The sequence below is a fragment of the Sus scrofa genome, chromosome 6, assembly GCF_000003025.6.
Source record: "Sus scrofa isolate TJ Tabasco breed Duroc chromosome 6, Sscrofa11.1, whole genome shotgun sequence".
NCBI classification, from domain to species: Eukaryota; Metazoa; Chordata; class Mammalia; order Artiodactyla; family Suidae; genus Sus; species Sus scrofa.
The window spans coordinates 55455522-55478250 of record NC_010448.4 but is presented as its reverse complement, the minus strand read 5'-3'; the positions used below and the strand labels follow the sequence as shown (position 1 = coordinate 55478250).

The 22729-nt window shown below is 59.8% G+C and overlaps 1 protein-coding gene and 1 long non-coding RNA gene across 4 annotated transcripts in view; one reads left to right on the top strand and one right to left on the bottom strand.

The window, feature by feature from the left end:
• Window positions 1-22729, top strand: part of SHANK1 (SH3 and multiple ankyrin repeat domains 1) — a 44210-nt gene that overhangs the window by 18054 nt on the left and 3427 nt on the right. The window contains 9 exon segments of the mRNA XM_003127374.5: window positions 6518-6600; window positions 6814-6938; window positions 7495-7630; window positions 7916-7996; window positions 8777-8845; window positions 9295-9413; window positions 18020-18116; window positions 19555-20508; window positions 20511-22665. Coding sequence (XP_003127422.3) covers window positions 6518-6600; window positions 6814-6938; window positions 7495-7630; window positions 7916-7996; window positions 8777-8845; window positions 9295-9413; window positions 18020-18116; window positions 19555-20508; window positions 20511-22665 — 3819 coding nt within the window.
• LOC110261023 lies at window positions 16670-20436 on the bottom strand. 3 transcript variants are annotated; one of them, XR_002344734.1, is made up of 4 exons: window positions 20351-20436; window positions 18459-19161; window positions 18189-18373; window positions 16670-17732 (listed from the first exon to the last, which is right to left on the bottom strand). It is a non-coding gene; the product is annotated as an uncharacterized LOC110261023 (long non-coding RNA). The 3 variants fall into 3 exon arrangements; XR_002344733.1 differs by having other exon boundaries at window positions 18189-18596; window positions 19061-19161; XR_002344732.1 differs by having other exon boundaries at window positions 18189-19161.

Genomic DNA, 22729 nt, shown 5'->3' with positions numbered 1-22729 from the left:
CCCATCAGCCGCTGCTTCTTGTCTCTGTCAGTGTCACGCTGGGTCTCCCCTTGGCTCTGGCTTGGGGGTCCCTTGCTCTGCCAGCTGCCTGGAGGTGGTCCCTCTGGCCCTCAGCTTCTTCCTCCTCCTTCTCCCTCTAGCTCTGTCTTGTCAAGTGCATTTTCTCCCCTCTCCTCCACTCCTTGTGCCCGCTGGCATGCATCACTGTGTGTGTGTGTGTGTGTGTGTGTGTGTGTGTGTGTGTGTGAGGAGCTTCTCCTCCTCCCGCCTGCCCCCACCCCCTGCTCTCCCGGACCCTGTCTGGGGTGGCCCGGCCTGTGTTGTGACCCTGCAGCCTGCTGGAGTTGGGCAGTCCTGCCGTGTGTAGTCACGCCCAGCCGGGGCCGGCCTCTCTCCTGTCCCCGGGGGTCTGCGGCTCTCCGAGAGCTGTGGGAGCTGTGGCGTGTGGACGTCCCTCCGCCTGGGCCTCTTTGGGGGGAGGGGTGTCTCTCGCTGCTCTGGCACCCGGTGTGAACGTCCTGGCTTTCTCTTTCCGGCCCTTCCAGACGGTGTTGGGGTGCACTGTGTGTCTGTCTGCGGTGGGGGACTATGTGTCCCCTCCCGGGGCCGCCCGCACCGCGGTGTCCCTGCTCGGGAAGTGGGGCTCGGTCCGCGCGTCGCCGCACGCGGTTGCGAGGCATCTTGTGTGATGTTGTGCGTCCCTCTCCCCGCTCTCCCTCGCTCTGCACCTGCGCGGGAGGGCTCTGGAGGGGGGAGGAGGGTTAAGGGGGGGGCAGACCGGAAGTGCCTCCCCTTCTCCTCCCCCCCCCGCGCCATGCCCCTCCCCCTTCTCCCGCCAAGGGGGCCCCCGCGTTCCCCTCCCGGCCCCCTCCCCACCCCCTGCCCGGCCCCCTCCACCCGCCCGGCGCAGGACGCCAAGGGGTTAAGCCTCGCGCCCGCCGCCCGCCTCCGGAGCTGTCCGCGGTGCTGAAGCCGGCGCCGTCCGCGGTCCTCGCGCTCCCGCCGCGGCCCGACCCCGCGGCCCGCGCCCCCGCGCCCCCCGGCATGTGAGCCCCCGGCCCTGCCCTCCCTCCCGCGGGAGGGTGCGCGCCCCCTCCCCCTCCCCCTCCCGGCGCGGGTCAGCATGAGGCGGGGCCTGGGGGCCCGGACACGGGGGTTCGGCCGAGCGGGGACGGGGACGGGGACGCGGCGGCGGCGGCGGCGGCGGGGGCGGCCGGCACCGGGACCGGGGCCGGGGCCGGGGCCGCGGCGGCGATGGCTTTGTCTGCGGTCGGCGGCGGCGGCGGCGGGGGTCTCGGGGGCGGCCCGGGTGGGGGCTCCCTGCCGCAGCCGCCCCTGCGCTCTCCTCCAGCTGGCCGGCCCTGGGGCCCCGGCGGCGCAGCGTCTGGTATATCTACAGGTAACGGAGCGCGCCGCCCCTTTTCTCCGCGGCCCGACCCGGAGGCCCCGGCCCGCTGTGACGACCCTCCCCCTAGCGCGAATCCCCCACCCCTGGGACTCCTCCCCGCCTCCAAGCGGCCCCTCGGCCCCCTCCCCTAACCTCTCGACGCTGATCCCTTCCCAGACCCCTCTTCTCAGCCCTTCCTCCTCGCATCCCCCTCCCCGGGCCGCTCTCCTCGAGCTCCCCCGCCCCAGCTCCTCCCCAGGCCCCTCCAGGCCCCCCTCAGTTCTTCCCCCCAGACCCGCCTCCTAGGCAGGCCCTCCAAACGGGCTCCACTCCGGGGGTCGGGCCCCCTTGCCCTTTCTGCCACCCTTAGCGCCCCCGCTCTGTGGAGCCCTCCCCTCGGGCGCCTACACCCCAGGCCCGCGTTCCTCTTATGCCTGTCTCCCCACACCCCTTCACAGAGTTGGCAAGTCCCCCCATTCATACCCCTCTCTCCCATTCACAGTCATCCCCCTCATCACACACGCATCCCGCCCCCGGCCTCCCCTCCCCTCCTCTTTTTCCGCTGCGTGTCACTGTGCGACTGTGCGTGTGTCCCTGGGGCTGTGTCGGTGTGCGTGCGTGTGTGACTGCCTGCAGCTGTGGGGTGTGTGTGTGTGTGTGTGTGTGTGTGTGTGTAAGAGAGAGCGGGATGGAGAGATGGTGGGCTCCTAGCCCACCCCCCAACTGTTTCCATCTGTGTGTCCCTGTTTGACGGCGTCTGTCTCTGTGTGTGACTTGGAGCGATAGCGAGGCTGTCTGGGGACTTGTGTGTGTGTGTGTCTGTGACTGTGTGTGTCTGTGTGAGAGAGAGAGATGGAGTGGGTCTGTGTCCCAGGGACTGCGGCTGTGTTTCCCAACACCCACTGTCCTTTGCCAGACCTGTCCCCTCCCCCCGCGGCCCCCTCCGTGTATCTCTGTCCCCATGCGCCTCTCTCCCTGCCCCCAGGGGGTCTGTGCCTGTGTGGGGCACGTGTGCTGAGACATGGCTAAGCTTCTGCACGGGGAGCTGCACCTGCTTGTGTGTGCCACTTCTCAACGTGGAAGGGGGCTGGCTTCCCGCGTGGGGGTCTCTGTGCCGGCCACGGAGAGACCCGTGGAGATGGGGACACGGGGAGGGGCCGAGTACCAGAGGGGGCGCCAGGCACCGCAGCAGGCTCTGAGCTGTGGGATGCTGGGTGTGTGAGAGGGACCTCTGGGGTGGGGGCGGGGGCATGGATGCTGCTGCAGTCCCCGTGTGGGATCTGGTGAACAAGAGCTGGCCACTGGGCTCCAGAGGCTGCTTGGGTTGCTGAGGGATGGCCCGGGGGGAGAGCACTGTGTGTGCTCCTGCAGGGCGGGGAGTCAGCAATCCGGAGCATGAATGGGGTGCTGCGTGGGTAGCTGGGTATCGAACACTAGGGCCGGGAGTGGAGGGTCTGAGGAGGAGGGTGGGGTGGCTGGCGGGGTGAGTGTGGCACCAGGCACCAGGGAGAGCGGGGGACACTGAAGTGGGGGACATGGGGGATGCCGGAGCAGAGAGCGGGTGTGGAGCGTGCGGAGGAAGGGGGTAAGGAGGGAACGCAGGCGATGTGGAGAGGATTGGGGGGGGTTTGGCAGTTTGGGGAGAGCACAGGGAGAAGGCGCAGGGAATGGAAATGAAATGCAGCCGCGAGTTAAAGGAGGCGGAAGGAAGGGTGTGTGAATTCAAGGCAGGAGGAGGCTTCCAGGGATGAGAATGGGGGGCACTGGGGAGTAAGAAGGAAACCTAGGATGCTGTAGGGGACACAGCAGGGTTCTCTATAGAGGCTCAAGAGGGTGTGGGAGGGGCGAGGGCAAAGGAGGGGGAGAGGTGGCCCGAGAGGGCCAAGGAGGTCACCAAAATCTGTGGAAGTCACTTTGGCAAGGCCCCCGTGGGGTGTGCAAAGTGGGAGGTGGAGAGAGGGCCCCCATGCCGTGTGATGAGGGCTCCCGGAAGGGAGGGCTGCTGGGGTGGTACTGGCAAGGGCACCGATGGAGCTTTCTGACCCCTTGGAGGAGCAGGGGTTGTGGTGCCCAGGGGGGAGGGTACACGCAGGAGTCAGGGAGAGGGAGGAACGAGTTGCAGGGGGACCAGGGGGCAGTCAGGCCGTTCCAGGAGAACGTGGTGGGGGGAGGGAGAAAGTCACAGGAAGGAGAGAGGAGCGTGTCCAGGATGGGGAGACTCGAGGGTGGGATGGGGTGGTGGTGCTTTGATGATCTGAGGGTGTTTGGACATGATGGGGGTATCAGGGCTGTGGGGGGAGGGATTCAGGTCTTGGCTTTGACATGTCTTGGGCCAGTGTGATCTTGAGCAAGCTATTCCTCTGTGCCTTGGTTTCTGCAAAACGGGAGCGATAATAGTCAACCCCTTCCAGGGGTGTTGCGAAGGCTAAATGAACAAATAAATGGAAAGTGGGCTTGGAAGGCCATCCAGCCTTCAGCAATGGTTCCATAAACGTTCCTCGCTGCTGTGCTGCCGGCCTAGCCCGGGATAAATTTCAGGCATTGGAGGGGCATGCCGATGGTGAATCAGGGGCAGACGTGTATATACGCTGGGGCACCCGCTGGGGCACCCGGGTGCAGGGGAGTGGAGGGCGTTACTACTGCAGTTACCCGGGTATTTCCTTGGGTATTGTTGAAGAATGTCATTTGCTGTGTGAGCTCAGGCAAGTGGCTTAACCTTTCTGTGCTTCTGTCCCCTCCCTCCCTCCCTCCCAAAGTGGAATCGGTGCTCCTACCTACCTCAGAGGCCACCTGTGAGAGACAGTTGCCGCACTTACCAGTGAGGGGCTTCAAATACTGCCTCGCTCATAGCAAGTGCTTCCTGACTTCTAATGGAGAGGGGGTTGTGTTGCATTGCACTGGGGGATGGGACTTTTGGGGAAGGCTTCTGTGTGAGGCATGAGGAGGATGGAAGGGGGTGAACGAGGGACTCCAGGGGCAGGGGGAAAGGTAGGGGCTTGCAGCATGAAGGAAGGAAGGTGAAACTGCTGTAAATGAGGAGTAAAGGGGGGGGGAGAGTCCTGGAAGGGATGTGGAGGTAGCATGGGCAATGATGGCTCAGAGGAGGATGTCAGGTTATGCAGTGGAGAAAGAGGTGGGACGAGGACATCCCAGAGGGCATGGCCAGGAGCGCACAGCTCTGACCTCTCGACCAGTGTCCGTGAGTCCTGTCCACTCGCTCTCGGAACCTTCTTGGCCTCTTTTCTCCCCTCTCCTCCCCTCCCTCATCCATTTCAACGTCCTCCCGCCTTCTCTTCCAACATCCCCTCTAACCCAGCTCCAGAAGTGGCTCATCCCCAGCTTGCCCACGGGATCAGGAAGACACAGTGGGCACGGTGCGGATGTGTTTCCTGGACCACTGTGAACTTGAAGCCAGGGCAGTTGTGGGCTGGGCCTCCGCGTGCTGCTGGGCACCTGTGTTGCCCTAAGGGGGTGGGGGCAGGGCTGGCACACGCGAGTGTGTGAGCATGCGCAGAACACTGTCCCTACGGTACAGATGGATGGAGTTGGAAGTCGTGGGGGTCAGGGGAGTGTCCAGGGGTGCTTGTGCGCGTGGAGTGGGAAAGACAGTAGGAGCACATTAAGTATTATTGGCGTGTGCTGGCTTGTGTTCGCAGGCGTGGTATGGGAATAGACTGCGATCAGAGTGAGGGGGAGTTATTATTGGAGCATACTGGGCTGTGTGGGGGTGTCGCTGAACTATACTGGAGTATTCATGGAGGGCTGTTTTGCTGAATCCGTGGGGGTAGGTAATTGGAGGGCTCCGGGAGCACGCCTGGCTATTATTGGAGTGTGTTAGGGCCTGTGGCGGATATTATTGGGGTGCGCTGAGGGGGTCTGCCTGTGCGCGTGGCTGGGTTTCAGCTGTGCCTGCAGGACGTTTTGGGCACCGCAAGGCATGCGTTCTGGTGGCCCTGGGGGTGGGGGGATTGTGGGTATTCTGCGGGCCCTGGAGCCAGGGTGTCTGGGTATTCTCGCTGGACCCTGGGTGCCTGGCACGGAATGGACGTGCAGTCCTGATGTGGGGGCATCCAGGGCTTGGGGGCTGGCTGAGGGAGCCCCGGGCGGATGTTGAGATACCTGGAGCAGGTTTGAATTTTTCAGAACCTTCCCGGGTCCGTGAGCATTACCTCCACATGCCCGTGGGCTCTGGTCACCTTCCTGGGGAGCGTCCACATAGTCCACATAGTCTGCGTTTTGCTAGGATCTACTGACTGCGGGAGGAGGTGCATTTGAGTTCCCCCCAGGAATAGATGGCAACGGGGTCCGCTGAAATCTCCTGCCGTGATGAGGCTGTTCTGTATCTGTGCTGTCCAGCGTGGTGGCCACTAGCCGCGTGGGGCTGCCGCGAGCGCTTGGCAACATGGCTTCTGAGCCTGAAGAACTGAATGTTTGCTATTTCCGTTCTGGTTAATTTGCATATAAATACCCCCAGGCAGCTGGTGGCCACCATACTGGGCCGTGCTGAATAAGCACTGTTACAATGTGCTCGGGGACCTGGGGAGGTGTTACTGTAGCATATGAGAGAGAGGCAGGGAGCTGGGAGAGGTATCACCCAAGTGCCTATGTCCTCTGGACCCAAAGACGGCAAACGAGTCCTACTGCGCATGTGCTGCAATGCTAATCTACACAGGACTCCCACAGCGCCCCCATCAGGTGGGCCCCGTTATTGTCCCTCATTAGGGATGAGGACGCTGAGGCCCAGAAGGTTCAAGTGGTGGGTTCAAGGTCACCAGTAGTTAAGTGGCTAGCAGGGACTCTGGCCGGCCTGGCTGGTGACCTGGCGGCTTACTTCTCCACTCCCTGTACTGTGCCTGGTGCAGTAACTGCTTGCTGAATGGACGGGTGGATGGATTCACCGAAGGATGAATGAGGCAAGAGTGAGTGGGAGAGCGAGCACTCCGGGCTCCGAGGGGGAGGCCTGGCAGGGCTGCTGCGAGCAGACGCACGTGGAGTGGGGGAGGAAGCTCCTGGGAGGTGGGGTGAACGGTGCTGGAGCCCCGGTTCAGGTCACCAGGTGGGGCACCGGCTCTGTGTCTCACGATGCCTTTTCCACCCGCCCCACCCCGCCCCTCCCCCCCTCCCCGCCAGCGATTACATCATTAAGGAGAAGACAGTTCTGCTGCAGAAGAAGGACAGTGAGGGGTTTGGGTTCGTGCTCCGGGGGGCCAAGGGTGAGTGCTGGCTGGGGAGGGGACGGGAGAAGGGCTCTCTGACCCCCGGGGGATGGACAGGGGAAGGGACCCCAGCCCACCCACCTACCCCACCCCCTGGGTGCTGGTCCCTCAGCTACGGTGAGGCCTCCGTGACTTGGGTCTGAGCCCCATCCCCTGCTCGGCCTCTCCACCCCCTCCCCTCCGACCCCGCCGGCTCCTCCCCATCTGCAGCGCAGACCCCCATCGAGGAGTTCACCCCCACCCCGGCCTTCCCGGCGCTGCAGTATCTGGAGTCGGTGGACGAGGGTGGTGTGGCATGGCGAGCCGGACTGCGAATGGGAGACTTCCTCATCGAGGTGAGTCCTGGCCCCCAGCCCCAAAGACCCAGCCTCTGGCCCATCTTCCACGGACCCTGCGCTCTCCCCTGGAACCCTGGTGGCAAATCACCAGACCCCTTGTGAGCCATGCCAGGATGTGGCTGCCCAAATCCAGGTTCTCTTTTGGTACCAATCTTCCCAGTCCCCTGGGCCACCCCCTGGTCCCCCCCGCCCCCACGCCAGCCAGCCTCTGCTTTCTTCAGTGATTCCATGTGAAAGCCTTTCAGAAGCATCCAAGATGACAGGGCGCATGCCCGCGCGCGTGCGTGTGCGCACACACACACACAGTGCTGGAGGACAAGGAGGGAGAAAGGCAAACGGCATGGGCCCAGCCCCTTCCCATCCCTGAGGCTGGGAGAGTTACAGGAATGGAAGGGTGGAGGCTTGCAAGGGGGGCGGTCAGAGGAAGAGAAGAGGGGCTGATGGTGCCCCAGACAGGGCAGGGCAGGAGGCGGCCACTTCGATGGGGACTCAGAGGTGGAAAACATCCCTCTGCTCACCTATGTGGTGTGGTTTGGGGGTGTCTGTGCCGCAGGTGAATGGGCAAAATGTGGTGAAGGTCGGCCACCGACAGGTGGTGAACATGATCCGTCAAGGGGGCAACACGCTGATGGTCAAGGTGGTGATGGTTACCAGGCACCCGGACATGGATGAGGCGGTTCATAAGAAAGGTGCTCCTCTCCTCACCTGCGTGGCCAGGCCCGCCCCCACCCAACGCCTAGACTAAGACACTCGGGACCTGATGTCCCAATGGTCCCTACCACCACCAGCTGCCTTCCCTTCCCTGGCCTGCTGGTTCATAAGCCTCTGATCTGGGGACCGAAGCAGGGCTCAGCACGCTCAGCATGCTGGTGGCAGCTTCTCCAGCTATGGGAGCACTGCCGCGGTGGGGGTGGGGAGGTCGTGGGGTTTCTTTCCATGGTACTGACGCCGGATCCCCACTGTCGTGTTTTCAGCACCCCAGCAGGCTAAGCGGCTGCCGCCCCCAGCCGTCTCCCTGCGTTCCAAGTCCATGACCTCAGAGCTGGAGGAGATGGGTGAGCCCGTGGGGCTGCTGGGGGCTGGGTGCAGCAGAGGGAGAGGGGCACAGGGGGGCTGGACCGTCCCTTGAGTTTGTTAGTGTTGTTAGTGACCAGGGGTCCTTGTCCTCATCCTGTCCCCAGTCCATGGGTCAGAATCTCTCTGGCCTGCGGGTGTGTGTGTGTGTGTGTGTGTCTGGGAAAGGGCGCCGAGAGTTGACTTTCCTTTGTCCTCTGACATCTGTTTCTCGGTCGGGGTCTCTCTCTGGGTCTGTATGTCCTTCTCTGCGGGTCTCTGCTTCCTTTCTAGCCCCTCTCCATCTGTCCCCCTCAACCCACCCCCATTCGCCATCTCTTCCTCCACCAGATGCCCCACCCCCCACTCACAGACAGCAAGGCGAGCCCCTCCCTCCAGACAGGGCGGAGTGGACCTGGGGGGTCCTGTTTCCCCTGGCGGGGTAGGGTCGGGCAGCTGACCGCCCCCACCCTGGGGCCCTGAGGGAGGCGGGCATTCCAGAAAGGGGGTCCCTCGCCTCCCCTGAAGTCCTAACTCTTGGCTCCTCTACTGCCTCTCCCCCGGGCTAGTCTCCCCCTGGAAGAAGAAGAGTGGTGAGTGGGCACAGGACTGGAGGGAGGGCCCCCGTCCCGATCCCGCCGGCGGACTCGCCCCTCCCCATCCCGGCCCCTCACTGCCCTATTTGCGCTTGCGCACGCCCGCTGGCCACGCCCGCCGGCCGAGCCCGCTCCGCCCAGCCCCCGGGGGCGCCCCTGGGCTTCATCCTCCTCCTTTGCCCACAGAGTACGAGCAGCAGCCCCCGCCGGTGCCCAGCATGGAGAAAAAGCGGACCGTGTATCAGATGGCTCTCAGTAAGATGGCCCAGCCCTGCCCCCCCCCCCCCCCGCCCTGGCCGCCCAGGGCCCCACCCCACGCCCCCTGGGGTGCTGCCTTCGCTCCATCCCTCTCCCACGGCCCCTTCGGCCACCTCTGCACAGGTCACTTTCACACCGCCACACCAACCTCAGCCATCGAGTCTGAGCTCCCACCCCTGTCTTCAGCTCACCCCATTCCCTTCCGCCTCCCCTCCACCCTCTCTCACGATGGCTGTCCTGCTCACCACCCTCGCCGCTTCCCATAGCTGCCTGCCTGCCGGTTGAAGATTTTGTCTCCCAGCAGGGCTGCCCACTGGGATAGGGGAAGGGGTGCCCTTTGCTGGTTCATACGGGATCTCAGTGGGCTTCGGCAGCTCTGTCTGTGTGCCAGGCCAAAGCCAACTTCATTTCGCTGTCTCTCCATCCCTCTTCTGCCTCCCGTCTAGACAAACTGGATGAAATTTTGGCCGCAGCTCAGCAGACCATCAGTGCAAGTGAGAGTCCGGGGCCTGGTGGCCTCGCGTCCCTGGGCAAACACCGACCCAAAGGTTTCTTTGCCACTGAGGTAGGCGGTCTGGTCTGCGGACCTGGGGGCCTTAGGGGAAGGAAGCTTGAGGGCACAGACGCCCCCCTGGAGTCTTTCTCCCTCCCCGCCAACCCTTCCTGACTCCACTGTGTTTAAGGTCCGTCCCGAAAGGGCAACACCCTCCCTGGGGTCCCCTACTTTCTCCCCATTCTGGGGGCCCCCTTTCCTCTCTGCCCACCCTCTCTCCTCCTTCCTCCCCCAGATCCCACCTCTCTCACCTCCCTCCATTCTCCATCCCTCCTCCTCACCTGCGCCCTCTCCCGTCCTACCTCTTTCTGGCCATCTCATCCCACCTCAAGGGTGTCCGGGAGGGTAAGATGATGACATGGATGGCGCTGCCTGGCACAGGCCCAGCACATAATAATAGACACTCGACAGGTGGTAGTTATTAAAACATCAGTTATCACCTCTGTCTCCGCTCTGCCTGCTCACCTGCAGTGGGTGTTGATCACATATTTGACACTGTGTTTTTACGCAGATTATCTCATTCATTCCTTCGAATCATCCTGTGAGGTACGCTCTGTGGTTCTACAGAAGGGAACTGAGGCTCAGAGAGGAAGCTGGGGTTTCAGCCCCAGGCAGTCAGGCAGCTGGGTCCATGGTCCAGCCACTGGACTGGCTCTTCTGGTGGGAACCTGCGGGTCCTTCCCTGGGTGCCCTCCTCACTGGGCTGTGCCCCTTCATGGGGACACGTCCCCCACCGGCCCTGCCAGCACCCCCACCCCCCATCCTTGTACCTCTCTCAGCACTTCCTTCTTCTTTGCCCAGGCCCTGCTCTCAGACTCCGCCCTCCAACCCCCTCTTTTTATAGGACACACCCACCACCGGGGGGCCAAGGGGCCATTTACTTTAAAGCTGGGGTGCTTTGGCTTTGGGAGGACCTCGGACCCCTTTGGCAGGCTGGCGCAGCCCCTAGATTGATGCTTAAAAACGCACAAAATAAATAGCATCATCCACGAGAATCAGGTACTCACCCCTGGGGAGCACTGCGAGGGCAGCGCGAGCCCCAATGAAGAGGTCCGCTCTCGGGAGTGGGTGAACTTAGGTCACAGGCCCCTGGAACAAAAATTAAAATGAAGTCGGAATTACTGGGTGGCACACTGGGTGAAGGATCCAGCGTTGTCACCACTGTGGCTCTGGTAGCTGCTGTGACTCAGGTTTGATCCCTGGCCCAGAACTTCCACAGGCCGTGGGTGTGGCCAAATTAATAAATAAATAAAGATGTAGTTTTTTCCCCATCCCCGTGCACAGCGCCCCCCTCCAAGTCTATCCACAGCTTCCCAAGGTTTCGCCCACCTGCTCTAGAAGATCTAGTACTTCTCCCACAGCCAAGTGCAGGTGGCACATTTCATAGCTGGACCGAAAATTTCAGTTTAGAGGCAGAGGTTCTTGGCCGTTTCTCAGGGTTTGGCAGAGCGCCCTGCACACAGTAGGCCCTCACCTGTCCTTGGCTTCTCGAGGAATTTGCAGTCTCTGGACCTGTTAGGTCATCTTCCATGCCCACCTCCCCCCAGGGTCAGTGTAGGGATCAACAGTGCAGGTCGGGGGAGGAATAAATTAGAAGCTCTGGGATTAACAGATATGCACTACTGTACACAAAGAGATAAACAACAAGAACCTACTGTTTAGCACAGGGATCTGTATGCAGTATCTGATAATAACCTATAATGGAAAATAATCTGAAAAAAATATGTATGTATATATATATATATGAATCACTCTGCTATATACTTGAAACTCGCACAACACTGTAAATCAACTCTACTTCAATTAAAAAAAAAAAAAAAAAGGACGTTCCCATTGTGGCTCAGTGGGAATGAACCTGGCTAGTATCCATGAGGACCAGAGTTCAATCCCTGGCCTAGCTCAGTGGGTTAAGGATCTGCTGTTGCCCTGAGCCGCCATGTGGGTCACGGATGCAGGTCAGATCTGGCATTGCTGTGGCTGTGGTGTGGGCCAGCAGCTGCAACCCTGATTCTACCCCTAGCCTAGGAGCTTCCATATGCCACAGGTACAGCCCTAAAAAGAAAAAAGTAATAACAATAAAAATTTTAGGAGTTCCTGTTGTGGTGCGGCAGTAACCAACCTAACTAGTGTCCGTGAGGACGCTGGGTTCAATGCCTGGCCCCACTCTGTGGGCTAAGGATCTGGCGTTGCCCTGAGTTGTGGTGTGGGTTACAGACAAGGCTCAGATCTGGCATTGCTGTGGCTGTGGTGTAGGCTGGCAGCTGTAGCTCCTATTTGACCTCTAGCCTGGGAACCTCCATATGCCACGGGTGTGGCCCTAAAAAGCCAAAAAAAAAAAAAAAAATTAAAAGTTTTTAAAAAGGACCTGTCCAAAGAAAAGTGATTGGGCAGTAGAGCCAGGCAGACCTGCCTTCAAAGCCCATCCTCTAACTTACTGTGTCACTTGGCCCAAGCTTTTTAATTTCTCTGTGCCTCAGTTTCCTGCTCTGTAAAATGGGGCTAAAGCCAATCTTGCTGGTTCTCAGGAGGATCGAATGACGTCATCTTCCAGCCCAGCAGGCTCTCAGGAGATGGCGAGCCCCCCGGGCCATAAAATAACAAACCGCAGACCCCACGATGACTCGCCCGTGAGCCTGGCCTGTGCCCCAGAGACCCCGGGACAATATATCAGGCCCGGTACTGAGTCTCCAGGAACAGATGAGAGCGAGTCCTGGTTTCATGGATTCAACAAGTGCATGGGTACCCAGGGTGCCAGCCCCTCCCTGCATGAGCCTCCGTTGCAGGACAGACAGGATGCTGTCCCACACGGACCTTGCTGCCATCTGAGCTCCAAAGAGACCCCCAGATAGGCCCACACACTGGCCAATCATGAAGCCAGCTGCCCGCCCCCATCTCCTAGAAACGGAACTCATCTGAGGTCTTGCGGGGCCTCCCTTGTCTCCATGTCCGGGAAGCCGGTGGTCATTTCCCTTCCCTTCTCCCTCTTGGGGTCTGTCCCCCTCTTATTGTTGGCTCTCTCTGCCGCTCCTCCCCCCAGCCGTCCCCCTCTTTCTCTGCACTCTGATTGGCTGTCCCCTCTGAGTAGGAGCGGACGCTCCCTGCCCCTTTGGTGATCGATGTCAGCCTGTCCCACCTTGGGTTGGTCCGCCCCTCAAGCGGTCACTCCTAGCCTCCTCGGATGCTGTTATGGCTCCTCTGTTAGTTAGTCTGACCTCTCCTCTTGTGCCAGGCTAGCCCATTATTTGCTCCATCGTCTTCTGCTCGGTAGGGCTTCTGCCCGTGTGCTGATGTGCCGCCTCTTCAGTTAGGGGTACTCTTTCTCTGTCACTCTAACCCCTCTCCTGTCATTCTGACCCCTCTCCTGTCACTCAGACCCCTCCTTGTCACTCTCAGAGGAACAGCACTGGGGTTTTGTCATTGGGGTGCTCCCCCCACCTTGTCAGGGTGTCCTTCATTCTACCTATATTTATTGAGCACCTCCTATGTGCTGGATATGCTGCTTAGCCCTGGGAGTATAGGAGTAGAGCAGTCAAAGTCACTTCCCTTAGATAACATATATTCTCTAAGGATGGGGGTATTTTGTAGAATTGGGTTCTGCTGTATGTACGAGAAACCTCCAAATAATGGTAGCTTGAACAAGATAAACGCTTATATCTTTGTCATGTTGAAGAAGTCTGGAATAGGGAGTCGCAGGCAGGTGTGGCAACCTCCATGGTCATGAAGACCTAGGATCCTTCTCATCCTGGCCACAGCATCACCTCATAGTCCAAAATGGCTGCTGAAGCTCTAGCTGTTGCACCAGCATTCCAGGTAGCAGGAACAAGGAAGCGTGGAAAGGCAGAAGTGCAAAGGCAGGCACATTGTTGCTTCTTAGATTCCCTCTAATGAGACTTCCCACGAATAAGACACAGCGCTTCCATTTACGCATTTGAGGTCACACTTAGCCACAAGGGAGCCTGGGAAATGTAGTCTCTCAATAGGTGCCAAATAAGATTGGGTTTTTCTTTTTCTTTTCTTCTTTTTTACATTTTATAAAATTAAATGCAAATTTTATTAAGGATTTCAAATGACATTAGATTTATAGAAAGGAATAGAACCATTTTGAAACTGGATAGAAGGCAGAGATGAATGCTGACATCCCTTGAAACTCCAACATTAAGAGTTCCCATCGTGGCTCAGCGGAAACAAATCCGACTAGTATCCATGAGGATGTGTATTCAATCCCTGACCTCACTCAGTGGGTTAAGGATCCAGTGTTGCTGTGAGCTGTGGTGTTGGTGGCAGATGTGTCTCAGATCCCACGTTGCTGTGGCTGTGGCTGTGGTGTAGGCCAGCAACTGTAGCTCTGAATCGACCCCTAGCCTGGGAACTTCCATATGCTGCGAGTGCAGTCCTAAAAAGGAAAAAAAAGAAAAAAAAAAAAAAAAAGACTCCAACTTTATTAAGAAACGATTCCTCTGCAAACCACATTTCCCCTTATATAACAAGATGAAATAGCATCTACTTCATTTTGGCAGTAGCTATTTCCTAAAGGAATAAAAAAAAAAAAGTAGTGATTTTGCTACTTCTTTTAAGTTCATTAAAAATGGGATTCTATCTTTAGATGAAAATTTTTATGTTCAGAAAAAGCTGTGTTCAGATGAGACCCCCCCCCGAAAAAAAGAGCACAAAATATCTAATCAAAACAACCAAAATCATTTTGAAAATGAAGAGGAGAAGCAGATGTTTTCAGGGCGTTTTTTTCCCTACAAACTACTGCAACCAGTTAAGGATTTCCAGTAGTTAAATAAAAGGATCGGGGTTTTCTTATCAAAGAATAGACTAGGAGTTCCTGCCGTGGCTCAGTGGTTAGCAAACCTGACTAGCATCCATTAGGTTGAGGGTTCAATCCCTGGCCTCGCTCAGTGGGTTAAGGATCTGGCATTGCCATGAGCTGTGGTGTAGGTCACAGAGGCGACTTGGATCTGGCGTAGCTGTGGCTGTGGTATAGGCCAGCAGCTACAGCTCCGATTTGACCCATAGCCTGGGAACTTCCTTATGCCGCAGGTGCGGCCCTAAAAAGACAAAAGACAAAAAAAAAAAAAAATGGACTAGGTATTGGGTGGGCTACATGCCCAGGAAGACAGGCAATAAGCAAGGAAGCAAATAATTGTAATAACTCTAAGCCGGGATACGTGGAGGAAGTTGCAGGCAGAGTAACAGGAAGAAGCCTTCCCAGGGGAGGAGATACCTGAAACTACCAGCTCCCATGCAGTGTCACCCTGCTCCCACCTGTCTGATGTCATCTTCCACCCTCAGCCCCTGGCTCACGCACTCCAGACACACAGGCTCCTAAACGAGTGGTTGAACACACCCGTCTGGCTCCCGCCTCAGGACCTTTGCACTTGCTGTTCCTTCTGCCTGGAATCCTCTTCCCCTGGTTATATGCATGGACCCTTCCTTCAGGAATTTGCTCACGTTAGACCTTCACAGCGAGGTCTTCCTTGATTGCCTTTTATCTTATTTTATTTTATTTTATTTTATTTTTCTGGTTTCGGTCACTCCACGGCATATGGAGTTCCTGGGCCAGGGATCAGATCTGAGCTGAAGTTGTGACCTAAACTGCAGCTGGGGCAACAGCGGATCCTTAACCCACTGTGCTAGGCTGGTGACCGAACCTTCGTGCCAGCCCTCCCAAGATGCCACCGATCCCTTTGTGCCACAGCAGGAGCTCCCCAACTGCCTTATTTTGAAGTATCATCTGCCTGTCCTGTTGCTCGCCTCCATCTGACTCATGCTGGGTTTTATTCAGTTACTTGTTCACAGCCGCCTGCCCTTCCCGTGGGCACGGACTTTTTCTGTTTCGACGATGGCCGCATCGGCAGCATCTAGAACAGTCGCTAGCGTGGGCCAGGTGCTCCGTAAGGATCTGTGGAATGAATGAATGAATGAATGACACAAACACCAAAATAGTCTCAGTCCAGGGAGGTCCATGCAGGGAGAGGAGCCGCACAGGCTCTGGAAGGATCTAGAGCATAGCGGTCCCCTCGAGCTTTCTGTGATGTTGGCGGAGTTCGCCATCTGCACTGTCCAGCCCTGTAGCCACCAGCCACGTGTGACAACTGAACGCTTGGAATGTGGCCATTGTGAGGTGGAAGCGAATTGGGGATGTTAATTTACTTTCATTAATTGACATTTACATCTGAATGGCTAGTGGCTACAGGATTAGGCAGTGGGGTGGGTGCTGCTGGGGGGAAGGGGGTGGCCGGTGGCCAGGTGGGGGCGGGGGGCAGGACAAGGAGTGGGTGTTCCAGGCAGAGGGAACAGCAGGTGCTCAGGCTCTGAGGTGAGCAACAGCACGGGCACTTCAGAGAACTGGTAGTGGTGACAGCAGCGGGGCAGGAGGGGATGTGGTGGGAGGCGAGGGCAGTGAGGGTCGCAGCCCAGATTTGGGGAACTCACGCATCTCTGCACTTCCGGTCTCAAAGACAGAAAAGGGAGACATGTGGGCCTGCCTGGCAGAAGCAAGGGAGTCTGCAGTGCCTGATACTGGCTTGTTCATTTGATGTGAGCTGAGAGAATATCAGGCCCGTTTGGGGACCAGACACCTAGCAGTGAACAAGACTGACAAAAGTCACTACCCTGCAGGCTGCGCCACAACCTCAGGGGACCTTTTTGGCACTTTTGCCTTTATGAGCCCCCCCCCCAAAAAAAGGCTGAAAATTGAAGTTTGGAGTTCTCTTGTGGTGCAGCGGGTTGAGGATCTGGCGTTGTTACTGCAGCAGCTTGGGTCGCTGCTGTGGTGGGTTCGAACCCCAGCCCAGGAACGTCCACATGCTGTGGGTGTGGCCAAAAAAACAAATCAGTGTTTTATGACTGTATTGCTGCAAAGCTGAATGTTATCTGGGCTGACTTATATTCATTTTTCCTTTGTAGTTGAAAAGAAATGAAGACATTTCCCCTAAAAAATATTATGGGTCCTTGGAGTTTCCGCTGTGGCACAAGGGGATTGGTGGCATTTTGGGAGCACTGGGACAGTGGGTTAAGGATCTGGTGCTGCTGTGAGCTGCTGTGTAGATTGTAACTTTGGCTCAGATCTGATCCCTGGCCCAGGAACTGCATATGCCAAGGGGCGGCCAAAAAAGGAAATAAAAATTCCGTTGGCTCTCAGAGTTCCCATTGTAGCTCAGCAGGTAAAGAACCCAACTAGTATCCATGAGGACACAGGTTCGATCCCTGGCCTCACTCCGTGGGTTAAGGATCCAGTGTTGCCTGAGCTGTGGTGTAGATCGGCTCAGATCTGGTGTTGCTGTGGCTGTAGCTGAGGTGTAGGCTGGCAGCTGCAGCTCCAATTGGACCCCTAGCCTGGGGACCTCCATATGTCTTGGGTCCAGCCCTAAAAGGACCAAAAAACACCATGGGCCCTTGACCGTGTACCGACCCGTGGTGCCTTCTGGGAGCTGACATTGTAGATGGGGAGACAGACAGTAAGTAAGGCAGATTGTTTCAGATGGAGACAGTGCCAGGAAGAAAACGGGATGGTGGATGCAGGAGCGAGTGACGGGGAGGGTTATTTGAGTGGAGGATGGAAAGATGGAAAGGAAGCCGTGGATGATAGGGAGAAACGTGGCGGAGAGAAGAGCCGGGACTTGGAAGTACGCTAAGGCAGCGATGGACCTCAGGGCACTGGAGGAGCAAGAACAGATGGACCAGAGCGAAAGCAGTAGGTCTGGGCAGGCCATGCAGTGTCTTAGTTGGGGTTTCATAGACTTGGAGCCTGAGATAAGGATGCTGGAGACAATGAGTTGCCAAGGGGGAAGCTGCAAGGGCAAGGGGGCAACAGATGGCTTACAGAGAAGGTCCATGAACCTGGTCCCCACTAGAGTTTGCTTCCAGCCTGACCCCTCAGGCAGCGCTGGAGTGTGACTAACGGGGCAGGGTTAGTCCTACCTTAGACCTTCCTAGCAGTTGGCCACAGGCTCTTCCCAGAAGTCCTCCTTTTAGGGGAGGGCGATTCTTCAGAGCAGGGGGCATCCGAGAGCAAGTGACACTCACAGCGGCTGGGGATGGGCACAGCAGCCTGGCCCAGGAAATCTGGGTGGGCACGGGCATCGTCTACAGTAGGGGGCCTCACAGACCAGGGTTGGGAGTTCGGATCCCCTCGACTCATGTGGGATGTGACCTTAGGATTTTTAAGCCGGGCGTTGGCGTGATCTGAATTTCTTTTTGAAAAATCTGACTCTTGGGAAAGCAGACCTTAAAGTGGTGGCAGGACAGGGGTGGCAGGCCGAGACAAGGGAAGAAGGCACTGCAGTCGTCCAGGCTGCGGTGAGTGATGGTGATAACTTGGACCTAGACAGTGACAGCCAGAGTGGAGAAAAGTGCCCAGATTAGTGAGGCATGGGAGGCCGAGCAAACAGGCTCAGTTGAGAACCTGCCTTTTTTCTCCCCACTGCCACTGTCCGGACCGAGAAACCTTTGCCTTCCCCAGAATTCCCTTCCACCTCCTTCCCGCCCCTCTCCCTTCCTGCAGAGGCTGGAGGAGGGTGGGGGCGGGGGGGGGGGAGAGGCAATCCATGGTTTTTTCATGATCTTTCTCTGCTCTCTCTTCTCTCTCCTCCTCTGACCGCCAACCCAAGTCGAGCTTTGATCCCCATCACCGCTCTCAGCCGAGTTATGAACGTCCTTCCTACCTGCCCCCAGGCCCTGGGCTCATGCTCCGGCAAAAATCTATCGGTATGTCGCCTGCAGGCGTGGGTGTAAGGGATGCCGGTGGGGAAAGGGGAGGCTGGGAGGGTGATCGCTTACGGAGAATACCAGGGAGGCTGGAAATGGTCTTTTCGACTTGCACACGTGACCACAGTTGCATCCAGGTGGGCACAGAACTCAGGCTTTGTTGCGGGGCAAAGCTGGGTTTGAATCCCGGTGCTGGTCCACACCAGCTGGTGACCCAGGGTAGCTGGCTTTCCTTCTCTGCGCCTAGGGCTCTGCATCTAGAAAATGGGGACATCAATCCCCCTGCCTGGATGCAGTAAGTCACAGCCCCCACCGCAGACTCTGCTTTGTTCTTTCTCATACCTGACTCCATCCATTCATTCGCTCATGCATTCCTTCTACAAGTGTTCATTGACACAACTGTTCGTGAGGCGAGGCAGCTGGGAACGTGTCAGGAAACAGAACAGACTAAAGGGGCCCTGCCCTCCTGGAGCTTACTTTCTAGCAGGGGAAGACAGACAACAGATTATAAGGATAAGAAATAAGAAAATTTTGAAGTATGTTAACTCTGATGAGTGCTGTGGGAAAAAAAAGAAAATGTAGAATGAGAGTAATTGGAGATGAAGCAGGGAACCATGGGGATATCTGGAAGTAGGGCATTCCAGGAAGCAGGAACAGCCAGTGCAAAAGTCCTGAGGTAGGACTGGGTTAGCAGCTTGAGGAGACTATGGTAGGAGATCAGGAGGTCATATTTGAACCTGCTGAGTTTGAGATGCCAGTGAGACCTCCAAGTGGATGTGGCATTTGGATGTAGGAGCCTGGAGTTAAGTTGGCAAAGAACTTCACCCCTCCAAGGTGTTTTGCTGTTTGGATCTAGCTTCCCCCCAACTTCCTGTGCCTACATCTCCTAGTGTGTGTCATTTGCCTAATACCAACTACCTGTCCATCTACAGGACCCTGCTTACCTATGAATCAGCTCCCTCTTGTAAACATGTCTCATTCGAAGCAGTTCTGTCTCTGAAATCGCAGGTTTCATGCGCTAATTTCATTTCTTTTCTGCATGCATCTGAAAAGAAATGTATAACTGCACAGAAACAGTGTACCTCGTCTGGCTTAAGCCACTTCTGCTCACCCTATGCCTTTTGGTAAATTGGAAAAGGCTCCCCCTCCTGGCCCGGGAAGGGAGTTCAACTGAATTTCGCCCCACCCCTCTAGCTCCCTCTGCTGTTTGCTGTTGTTCAGTGCACAACCTGTATTACTGCATTAAGTGGATTTGGATTTACCACAGCTGGGGAAGCTCTGGACTAATCTGTTCTTAACAGACACCGGGTGTCCTCCTCATTATCATCCTCACCATTCGTCTTCTTCTTATTATTACTGTAGCTCTAGGGGATAGGGTAACAGGGAGACCACCCCCTCCCACCCCTGCCCTGCTCCTGGATCCTCTGTGTCTTCTCAGGGGCGGCAGAAGATGATAGACCCTACCTAGCACCCCCAGCCATGAAGTTCAGCCGCAGCCTGTCTGTGCCTGGCTCGGAGGACATCCCCCCGCCGCCCACCACGTCCCCACCAGAGCCGCCCTACAGCACACCTCCAGCCCCCTCCTCCTCCGGCCGCCTCACTCCCTCCCCCCGGGGTGGGCCCTTCAACCCCAGCTCAGGTGGCCCCCTCCCTGCCTCTTCCCCGGCGTCCTTTGATGGGCCCTCCCCTCCTGACACTCGTGTAGGGAGCCGGGAGAAGAGCTTGTACCACAGCGGGCCTCTGCCCCCTGCCCACCACCACCCGCCCCACCACCACCACCATCACGCCCCGCCCCCCCAGCCGCACCACCACCACGCCCATCCCCCCCATCCCCCGGAGATGGAGACCGGCGGCTCCCCCGACGACCCCCCACCCCGACTGGCTCTGGGGCCCCAGCCCAGCCTGCGAGGCTGGCGGGGCGGCGGGCCCAGCCCGACCCCGGGGGCCCTGTCGCCGTCGCACCACGGCAGCGGGGCCGGGGGCAGCGGCTCCTCCCAGGCCCCGGCCCTGCGCTACTTCCAGCTGCCTCCCCGGGCGGCCAGCGCGGCCATGTACGTGCCAGCCCGCTCGGGGCGCGGGCGCAAGGGCCCGCTGGTCAAGCAGACCAAAGTCGAAGGAGAGCCCCAGAAGGGCGGCGGCCTCCCGCCCGCCCCCTCGCCCACGTCTCCGGCGTCCCCGCAGCCGCCCCCGGCCGCGGCCGCCCCGTCGGAGAAAAACTCCATCCCCATCCCTACCATCATCATCAAGGCTCCATCCACCAGTAGCAGCGGCCGCAGCAGCCAGGGCAGCAGCACCGAGGCAGAGCCCCCGACCCAGCCCGAGACCGCGGGCGGGGGCGGTGGCGGCGGCTCCTCCACGTCGAGCCCCGCCCCGGCCGTGTCGCCCGTGCCTCCGTCCCCTCGCCCGTGCCCACCCCCGCCTCGCCCAGCGGCCCAGCCACCCTCGATTTCACCAGCCAGTTCGGAGCGGCCCTGGTGGGGGCGGCTCGGAGAGAAGGGGGCTGGCAGAACGAAGCCCGCCGGCGGTCCACGCTCTTCCTGTCCACCGACGCAGGGGACGAGGACGGCGGCGACAGCTCGCTAGGCCCCGGGGCGCCCCCGGGCCCCCGACTGCGCCACTCCAAATCCATCGACGAGGGCATGTTTTCCGCCGAGCCCTACCTCCGGCTGGAGTCCGCAGGCGCCGGGGGCGGCAGCGCCTACGGGGGCTACGCAGCCGGCAGCCGCGCCTACGGGAGCAGCGGGAGCAGCAGCGCCTTCACCAGCTTCCTGCCGCCGCGACCCCTGGTCCACCCGCTAACCGGCAAGGCCCTGGACCCAGCCTCCCCGCTCGGGCTGGCCCTGGCCGCCCGCGAGCGGGCGCTGAAGGAGTCCTCGGAGGGCGGCGGGGCCCCCCAGCCCCCTCCCAGGCCCCCGTCGCCCCGCTACGAGGCCCCGCCGCCCACCCCGCACCACCACTCGCCCCACGCCCATCACGAGCCGGTGCTGCGTCTCTGGGGGGCCTCACCCCCCGACCCGGCCCGCCGCGAGCTGGGGTACCGGGCAGGCCTGGGCAGCCAGGAGAAGTCCCTTCCGGCCAGCCCGCCAGCCGCCCGGCGCTCCCTGCTGCACCGCCTGCCGCCCACCGCTCCCGGGGTCGGGCCCCTCCTGCTGCAGCTGGGGCCCGAGCCCCCGCCCCCGCACGCCGGGGTGAGCAAGCCTTGGCGGTCCGGAGCCCCGGAGGAGCCGGAGCGGCTGCCCCTCCACGTGCGGTTCCTCGAGAACTGCCAGCCCCGGGCCAGCGGGGCGGGTGGGAGGGGACCGCCCGCGGAGGACGGGCCCGGGGTCCCGCCGCCCAGCCCACGCCGGTCGGTGCCCCCCTCGCCGACCTCCCCGCGGGGCAGTGAAGAGAATGGGCTTCCTCTGCTAGTCCTGCCGCCGCCCGCCCCCTCGGTGGACGTGGAGGACGGGGAGTTCCTCTTTGTGGAACCGCTGCCCCCACCTCTGGAGTTCTCCAACAGCTTCGAGAAGCCAGAGTCACCCCTGACGCCCGGGCCTCCCCTCCCTCTGCCGGACCCCCCCACTCCGACCACCCCGTTGCCCCCGGTGCCGCCCCCTGCGGTGGCCGCCGCCCCTCCCACCCTGGACTCCACCGCCTCCAGCCTGACTTCCTATGACAGCGAGGTGGCGACGTTGACCCAGGGGGCCCCCGCAGCTCCCGGGGACCCCCCTCCGCCAGGTCCACCAGCCCCAGCTGCCCCAGCGCCCCCTGCCCCACAGCCTGGCCCAGACCCTCCTCCCGGCACGGATTCTGGCATCGAGGAGGTGGACAGTCGAAGCAGCAGTGACCACCCCCTGGAGACCATCAGCAGTGCATCCACGCTCAGCAGCCTGTCTGCCGAGGGCGGGGGCAGTGCAGGGGGAGGGGGTGGTGTCGGCGGCGGTGGCGCCAGTGTGGCCAGCGGGCCGGAGCTTCTGGACACATATGTGGCCTACCTGGATGGCCAGGCCTTCGGGGGGAGTGTCACTCCTGGCCCACCATACCCCCCGCAGCTCATGACACCCTCAAAGCTCCGGGGCCGGGCGCTTGGGGCCAGTGGAGGGCTGCGGCCAGGCCCCAGTGGGGGACTGCGAGACCCAGTCACTCCCACTAGCCCCACCATCTCGGTGACAGGGGCTGGAACGGATGGGCTGCTGGCCCTGAGTGGTTGCCCAGGACCCTCGACGGCAGGCGTGGCTGGGGGGCCAGTGGCTGTAGAGCCAGAAGGCCCACCGGTGCCCTTGCCGTCCGCCTCCTCCCTGCCTCGGAAGCTGCTGCCCTGGGAGGAGGGCCCGGGCCCACCGCCACCACCCCTGCCCGGGCCCCTAACCCAGCCTCAGGCCTCAGCCTTGGCCACAGTAAAAGCCAGCATCATCAGTGAACTCAGCTCCAAGCTTCAGCAGTTCGGGGGCGCCTCTGCAGCTGGTGGCGCTCTGCCCTGGGCCCGGGGAGGCAGCGGGGGAAGTGGGGACAGCCATCACGGGGGAGCCAGCTACGTCCCCGAGAGGACTTCCTCCCTGCAGCGGCAGAGGTGAGTGTGCAGGCTGGCAGCCGTCAGTGGAGGCCGGGGGGCTGTTGCTGTGGGTACCAGCGTC